The following is a 9188-nucleotide window of genomic DNA, read 5'->3' as shown; positions in this document are numbered from 1 at the left end:
AACACACCAGAGTTGGTTTGGTGTTGATAGCTATAACAACCAGTGAGCTATTGAAAAAAAGAGCCTTAAATATGGATTAAATATATGATCTGACTTCTTTTGCCTTTCAAAACATTTTTAAAGTTTTTTCTTGAAAATTAAGGGCTGTGGGAACTCCACAGTGAGTCCATAAACACACCAGAGTTGGTTTGGTGTTGATAGCTATAACAACCAGTGAGCTATTGAAAAAAGAGCCTTAAATATGGATTAAATATATGATGTGACTTATTTTGCCTTTCAAAAAAAAATTAAAAGTTTTTTCTTGAAAATTAAGGGCTGTGGGAACTCCAGAGTGAGTCCATGAATACACCAGAGTTGGTTTGGTGTTGATAGCTATAACAACCAGTGAGCTATTGAAAAAAAAGAGCCTTAAATATGGATTAAATATATGATGTGACTTATTTTGCCTTTCAAAAAAAAATTAAAAGTTTTTTCTTGAAAATTAAGGGCTGTGGGAACTCCACAGTGAGTCCATGAACACACCAGAGTTGGTTTGGTGTTGATAGCTATAAAGACCAGTGAGCTATTGAAAAAAAGAGCCTTAAATATGGATTAAATATATGATGTGACTTATTTTGCCTTTCAAAAAAAAATTAAAAGTTTTTTCTTGAAAATTAAGGGCTGTGGGAACTCCACAGTGAGTTCTTGAACACATCAGAGTTGGTTTGGTGTTGATAGCTATAAAAAACTGTGAGCTATTGAAAAAATTGCCTTAAATATCCATGCAATATACACACTGAATAATTTTCCCTTTTAAAAAAAAATCAAAGGCTTTTCTTTAAAACAAAGGGTTGTGGTAACTACAAAATGAGTTCATAAACACAACAGAAGTGGTTTGGTGTTGATAGGATGAATTTCCAGTGAGTTATTAAGAATAGAAAAAAGACGTTGCACTTTTGCGACGGTCCCTAAGCAGTCCGCTGCCGTGTGGCACTAAACACTATATTCGGCGCGGTTTCTTTGATCTTTCGCGAGACTCGCTGATTTTGGTGAGTTGGTCGAGCCTGTGAAATGTCAGTCTTAGTCTTCTGTACATAATAATACCATTCTGGAGGAAATTTGTGTTGTTTTCGTGACGCTATTACAGTTACAACCCCGGAAAATAGACGAATGTCGAATATGAAACCAATCTCACCCCGGTTATGAGGCGAATCTCACCCCGGTGGTTTAAATATGAAAAGCAAACCCACTGTGACGTACATTAGGCTACTCACTGTGTATAAATCATAGATAGTATGGATAACGTAGTCAAGACATACGTATGTCTTCAAAAAAACTACAATACCCATAGTTCCTAGCTCACAACCTCATCTGCCGGTTAGGCTACTCACACGCGTTTGTTGACAGCCCCTTCTTCAAGGCACTTCGGAAGGTACCTATGGATAATATGAAGATTTACATTCCCTAATTAAGTTCACATTGATCGCTGTGCGTTTCATATGGACAGTTCTTCACAGTGTTAAAGCTAATACGGCTGGGGAGGTGGTTAACCAGGCTGACAAGCTACACTAGCTAGCAACACAGACACTTATAGGCTACATAACACAACGTTATTTACCATCTTTCATTTAGTTATGTTTGAATCCTAGTAAAGTGGCGTAGGAAACCTATCGTTTGTATGTTAATACACATTACTTTTAGCACGTTCGCTCTGGTGGTGTGTAAATGCCTGTCTCTATATACAAGTTGGGTAACGAGACGTTATAAAATGAGCTAAAACGTTGCATAAGCTTATTTCGGGTTTTGGACGATTTGACAGACTAGTGTCCAGTGTTCAATTCGGAGCACACCTTACAGACCAAACAGTCTAATAAGTTGACGTTTATAACCGATAGACCAGTCACTCTCCAGTCAACATAACATTACTTTCTTGCAGATACACTTTTACACTGACAATATTAAGCTGCTTTTAGGTGTTTCAATGGGGTTTATTGTTATGCCGAATACACCAAAAGACCCCAAACGATGTCTTCCATTGTTTGATAATGTCCTACGTTATGTGTGTGATTCTCTTTTTTAGCAAGGCATCTTTAAACAGGCAGTTTCTTAATGGAGTTCAACGTGTAGGCTATTTGGACGTTCTGTAGCCTACCATTAACAGACAACCCCATGAAGATACCATAGCTGCCTTCCAATTGCATTGTTGTAAAATTGCGTTATCTGGGACACCTAAAATAAATGTGTTTATTTCATTTTCTAACAAAGTTTGGTCAAAAACACTTTTACTACACAGGTTTAGCATGGATGTCATGTAACCCTCATGCAACTGAAATTATACTACTTATCAAACAGAAGCTCACACACTATTTGTATCTGTCTTGTGTCAGTCAGTCAGATAAACAAGCTGTGGATCAGTGTATGGAGGAGAGCATCAGAGAAGAATGGCTCCTCCGCGGCTCACAGGTGCACTCCGCTCCTTCTCCTCCGTCAGCAAGAAGGAGGACGTGACTGGACAGCTGTATGATCTGAAGGTGAGGCCAATGCAAACTAGTAGCCTATTGTCAATAGAATGTTCAATTGTGTTGTAGGCTATGTAAAGCAAAACCAGAACAAGAGATGTGTTTCAGTAGTTTCACAGTTTTAGTCTAAATTCTACTTTTGTGTCTAATGTTAAAGCGGCAACATCTGACGGTACATTTTAAGTAGTTGTAAAACAACAATGGAGCTTAATGGCACAACGATACAAGATACATGAGGATGTGATACACATCACACACACTACCTGTCAGACGGGTCCATTCATCATTGGTTTTGGGCTTTTGACAACAAAACACAAACTAGTCTATTTCTGGGGCCTGTTGCATAAAACCAAGGTAAGGGATTAACCCAGGATATTTCGGTTATCCTGGCTTGAGTTAGCCTCGATCCGGTTGCATAAAAGCGGAGGGACATAAATTACCATGGAGATTTATCCTTTACGTTTAGCCTGGTCATACACTTATTCTGTTGCCTGATTGGCTCAGTCAGCTGTCACTCCGATCTGAAATCAAGGTGTTTAACAGTTATTCCATGATCTTCTGTGTACTGCTTTATTTTTATTTATTAGCCTGTTTTAAGGTACCACATAAAAGACTACATTGTCATTTAGTTAAATAGTTCTTCTTTTTTATTTATTTAACCTGGACCATTTATAATTAACTTAATTATAATTAGATTAAGATGAAATGATAAAAAGTATAATAATTTATGTGATAGTCTGTTCATATTGCGGGCTATATTTATACAATTGATTATCGATGGCAGATGACGTTGCAAATGTGGGTCAAATAAATTAACTTTGTACTTATAACTATATCGAGGTATATTCTTTTTTCTGTAATTTAATTAAAAAAGTGAAACTTAAAGCCACTACGAGTAACATGGCATGTTGGCGTCCCCTTTGGACAAAAGCGGTAGTATTTTTACGACGCCCGCTGTCGCAAAGCTGTTTTCTAGCTCGTGCCAGGCGTGCGAGTGTGAACTGAGAAGGGCGCAATATAGTGCATGTCCGTGTGTTGAAAGTGTGAGGACTCTTTTCGGCTCCGTGAGAGTGGTTTTGACACTGCATCAACTAATGCCAGTCAGTGCTACACACACCTGATTGCAATGAGTTGATGCAGCAGCGTCACCTAACTACTCTCTCTCACGGAGCTGAAAGATTACGTGTCCTCATAGAAAGCGAATGAACGAGAGACGGCAGTTAGTATGGATCACGATAAGGTAATGCGTTTGTGTTGTTGATGTAAATAATGACATAATAATAATCTGATGATGGTGAAGCAAAGCGAACTTTGTGTTAGTACCAATAGTACCATTCATTTAGGAGTAAACACTGCAGTCTAGTTTCGCTCTCGTGAAATTGTATACACGTTGCTTGGTAACGCCCTCGTCCCGCCCGTAGCCTATATCACTCTCCCTTTTAGCTTTTCTTCATTGCATTCTCTTTTTTTTCTTTGATGGTTCAGCCCCGTTCAGTCATTATGACGACAAATAACTGTCTCAAACAAGGCTCCTGCTCCCCTTCCCTCACCTGGAGGGATAGGCTTCTCAAATCGTGTTGCAGCGCCACACTGAAATCTGCGACCAATACGGATATGTGACCATACAGCCTGCACGAGCGAACCGAAAATCGGACGGGGTGTGCGACCAGACCAAAAGCAGTAATAAAACTATATAAAAACGTCTTTCTTTGCACTGATGGTCTCGTTTGCTGTTAAAGGTAATTTATGATTATCAGAGGAAACATGAGGCTGTTTAAAAGATATTTAAATGTTACTCGTAGCCGCTTTAAATATATTCTAGATTCGGTACATATTAAGTGAAATTAATCTAGAATAAACATACTTTTCAGAAGGTCGACATTTCTGTATTATAAAAATCCTTTTTCTGATTGGTTGTATGCAATATTCTAATATTTTGAAATACTGGATTTTTTATTCCATGATCAATCAATCATCCAAAAAAAAGGCCTGACATATTTCACTTTGAGTAATGAATCCATGAAAGTTTTAGCCTGGCATTCCCAGACCTGCCACTAGGCGCTGGCAGTTAAATTTGCTGCGCCTGTTGGTCTGGACCAGTGTTGGGAACGTTACTTTAAAAAAGTAATTAGTTATAGTTACTCACTACTTGTTCCAAAAAGTAACTGAGTTAGTAACTGAATTACTTTATAATAGAAGTAACTAATTACCAGGGAAAGTAACTATTTGCCTACTGTAAAAAAAAAAAAAGTTGCTAGGCCTATATGTCAACACATTTGGATTTTTCTGAGCAGTTTTCACAAGTCAGTTGAAATGAGTAGAACAGACAGGTAGGCCTACTTGTAGGCTACATAACCTTCAATATTTATTGCACATCAACAGACAGCAATAGGTTTATCCTGCACTTCAAGTATTTTATTCTCAACAAAAGTAGTAGAGGAAACTGCTGAATGTACCGTGCTGATCTGCTATATCACTGGATTCACTTCAGGGGTGTCGGCTAAAACACCACTTAAGGCCAAAAACGTCAGAATGAAGCATGAGACGATGAGAGGAGGAGTAAGGATTTATCCTATGTTTATTTCCTTCTTTAACATGCACAGCAGCATACAGATCCCAGGAAAATAACAGTAGCAATATTCGTCTCGTGATGACACGCTAAACAGCTGTTGCAACCGGCGAATCGCGGCCGTTTAATAACGTGCATAAATTATAATTTATAGAAATCGGGAAACTCCATGCACTTACTCACAAGGGAGACGCAAACAAACTCAGGGAGAGCACGTTTCAACCGTGGATTGATAGGTGGTTACTGCGGCAACGTACGGTACACGCTCACACAACAGAGAGAGAAAGAAAAAGAAACTTCACTAAACAGGCGCTCCGGCTGACTGATGTGACGGCGCTAACTGACAGTTATGTCATCCACACTGAATAAAACAACTTAAAACACACCGGTCTCCTCACTAGCAGTTTGTGTAGTATGGAGCCAGGGGTGCGTTCGGATTACACAGTTTATTCAATCAATTCATAGTAACGCACAGCATTTAACGTTCAGTAACGATAACGGCGTTGTAACGACGGAAAAAGTAATTAGTTAGATTACCCCGTTACTGAAAAAAGAACGGCGTTACCTAACGCCGTTATTTTAAACGGCGTTATTCCCAACATTGGTCTGGACACTCTCCGTTGACGGTTTTTCAAAAAGACCAGAAATCCGGGCTCACGTTTCAATTGGTTCTATCTAATATGGGCGCGCCAAAGCCCTTTATATGGTACTCTGGGGAGGACGTAACCGGATGACGACAGTGACGTGCATGCGACGTCGAAGCCGTGATAGTAAACATCAAAGATGGCTGCGGATATGTTGTGTGAGTTTGAGACTGCTTTGGCCTCGACCCTTTACGATTTGGAAGACGGCACTCAAATCTTTCATTAACAAGTAAGTGGAATGTTCTGTTTTGCCGACCGACCACGGCAAACGTTTAATTTAACAGTTTAACAGCTGTTCGCTAAACGAACGGGGCTTACGTCACCTTGTGCATCGCTCTGATTGGTTGTAGTGCTATCCAACTGCGTGCAGTGGCATTTGAAATGCACGAGTAGGAGCCGCCCCTTGAGTTGGAAATTACTATTGATCGTGGCCAGACCCTCTATCGTTCAAGATATCAGGGTCTGGATTTCCAGGCTATGAAAGTTTCACTTTTTGAATGGACTTTCCATGATATTCTATTTTTTAAATGCACCTGCAGACTGCTCACTGTCAACTATTTTATCATAAAACAATGCAGGGACATCAAGATCAGTTGGCAGAGAATACAGTTGCGTTCCGAATCGCATACTCTTTATTTTTTCTATTCTACATACTACATCCGACGATAAAAATAATCTAGTTAGGATGCAGTAGGCATACTATTGGGACATACTTTACTCTCTTATTTCATCATAACATTGCGCCTTGATCTTGCCTCTTGCTTTTATATCCGTCTCATCCCCGTTTGCTTACATATGGAGGCTTCGTCGATGTGACGTCACTTCACGTGCGCACTGGATTGTGGGTCAGAATCGCCCAAATCGGATGCAGTTTTCAACACTAACAATCTTGGCCGCATGAAGTAGGACATCCGGGTACTTCTAACCATCCTAAATCTGGCCACAAGAATCGGGACATCCTAAATCTTTTTTCTACATACTATATAGTAGAAAGTATGCGATTCGGAACGCAACCTACATCTGCTGTATGAAATTAACTGCCCCCTGACTTACGGTTTAAACTAGCAAGGCATTGTGGCAGTGTTAATTTTGGCAGCAAATTCTGATTTAGTCTTAGTCTTTTGAATATCACACCATTTAGTCTTAGTCCTATTCTAGTCATCTAAAATATTTTAGTCTTAGTCTAGTCTAGTCTACTAAATATAAGCAGATTTTAGTTTGACTAAATCTACAGCGGACTTCGTCGACTAAGTGTTTTTCTTCATTGAATGGTATTAAGGTTTGAATATGCAATACAGACACAGATTTAATGGTTGTAATACAAAACATGTATTCTATTTCATTAGTAAAAATCTCACATAAAATCAGTGTACCTGACTGGATAGGGGGGAGGGGGGGCTTTAAGAGCCTGTGCCCGGGGGTCCATTATCTCATGATCTGTCTATGAACCAACTGGATTCCACAATCTTTTTTCTTTTTGCGGGGAGCATGCACAAGCATTATTTATAAAAAAAAAATAAAATAAAGAAAATATTTTAAAAAAGTGGGGGGCCCCACACTAGGTTTTGAAACGGGCCCCGAGATCGTTAAGGCCGCCCCTGGGCAGCAGCAGCACGCAGTTGAGGTGCTGATAAATTTGAGCAACTGCGCCCTCCTTTAAGCAACACTGCTGCCGCTGTGTGTGTTCGGACTTCTTTTGCATCAAAGCCTTTTTGATAATACAATTAGAGGTTTTAATTGAACGCTGTCCATGCGTCGGAGTTGATTGTAACTTAAAAACAGAAACTAACGGACGGAGGTGGCAGTTTCACATGGCTCTGTGTATTCAAACTCGAGACAGAGCCTACTACAAACAGATCGCGGAACTTAGCCGTTCCCCTAGACATCGTTAACGGGCAGGATATCCCTGACTATCATTTTTGTCCATCATACCGCAGAGTTTTTCAGCACAGCGGCTCACTCCACCCGCTCACACTTGCGCGGTCTCCCGTCGATTTTCACCGACACAGGGTTGAATTCGCTGCTTTGCACTGATTGGATTTCTTCCCAACTTGTCCCACAAAAAGAGTAGTTCTGATTGGATCTCTTCTCCAATCGTCCCGCCCTAACAGTTTCGTCTAGTTCCTATTCGTAGACTATAGTGTCAGTTAAATTAGTCTCAGTCTTCGTCATCACATCTGCCTTTTTATTTAGTTTTTATTTAGTTTACGTCCGTGAAAAAGGTTCGTAGACGAATATTTTTTGTCATAGTCTTAGTCTACGAAATTAACACTGCATTGTGGAAAAATGGGCCATCTTTTCCATTTTTCCATCAGTAAATCTGTGTTCGATCTCTGGGTCTACCTCTGAAAGCTGTGGGCTGGCACTTAACATAATTACTTACACCTGGCTTGACAAAGCAGCCCCTTTTCATCCTGGATTGGTGTTTATGCAACTGACTAATCCAAAGTGCCCAGGCTAGACTTTGTCAAGGCTGCCTTTATCAATCATCCTGGATATCTTAATTCCACTTTTATGCAATAGGCCCCTGGTGTCCATCTTTGGCATCAACTCACCAACTCTGTCTGCAAGCAATTCCTGGGGTTTTCACATGTTGGTTGTATATTTGATGACAAAGCTGGCATTCTGTATGGCTCTTTCCAAGTTAACCATTTGACCTCCACAGGGAAATATACCAATGTTTTTATTATGGATGGAAAGAGTAGTATCAGAAAACAGGGTCCGAAATGGACCCACAGTCACAATGTCAAAGTCCTGACATCTTGGTGTGGGAACTACTAGTTAAAAACACCTTTCCTTACTGCATTAAATACAATTGTCAATTGAATAAAATACAATTCTAAACAGGGCATCTGACCCTGTAAAGGAAACAATGATAGTCAATTGTGTAATCAGACTCATACAAAGAGTGAACTATTAATTTGAAAGACTGATTAATAATTAATTTGGGATCATTCAGACAAATGGAGATATGTGTAACTATACAAGAACCATTCAAATATAGGTTCTGTAATGATGTAACAATTATTTCATGTGATGGAGCGTATTCTCATAAATGATAAAGTAAACAGTATAGGACAAATTATTTGTTACATTGATTGATGTTTTTGGATGCCTCAGTCTGGCAGATATGATTGTTATATATCATATATGTCTTCATGCTGTATCTTCATGGCTTTGTGTATGTTCTGTGTTTAAAATGTGTGTTGGTTTTTATTGTTAAGCACAGTGTGTAACAGTGTTTTGAAAGGTTCTGTCTACCAATTAAGTTTATGTTGAACCATCTGCCTCCATCACTGCTCATTCACTTTCTCATCAAGGGTGGTGAGCTCCTGTGTTCCTCTCTCCTGCCCGGGGCACACACACTGTCTCTTTACAGCTATGTGCTTTTTGGCGCCCACTTTTATGTCAAAGCACTTATATATTTATTTATTTATTTTATGGCCTCCCTTCCAGCAGCATTCACAGTGACCGCCA

General features: G+C 39.6%; 1 protein-coding gene across 1 annotated transcript in view; it reads left to right on the top strand.

The window, feature by feature from the left end:
• Positions 1 to 1351: 1351 nt before the first annotated feature.
• The window catches only part of ascc3 (activating signal cointegrator 1 complex subunit 3), a 202833-nt gene continuing 194996 nt past the window's right edge, over positions 1352 to 9188 (top strand). The window contains exons 1-2 of the mRNA XM_080039406.1: positions 1352 to 1411; positions 2367 to 2510. Of these exons, the coding sequence (XP_079895532.1) occupies positions 2421 to 2510 (90 nt within the window). The 5' untranslated portion in view covers positions 1352 to 1411; positions 2367 to 2420. The remainder of the gene's footprint in view (positions 1412 to 2366; positions 2511 to 9188) is intronic.

This window comes from Ammodytes marinus, assembly GCF_949987685.1.
Source record: "Ammodytes marinus genome assembly, chromosome: 13".
Lineage (NCBI taxonomy): Eukaryota > Metazoa > Chordata > Actinopteri > Uranoscopiformes > Ammodytidae > Ammodytes > Ammodytes marinus.
The sequence above is the reverse complement of the archived record's forward strand: the minus strand, read 5'-3'. Positions and strand labels throughout refer to the sequence as shown.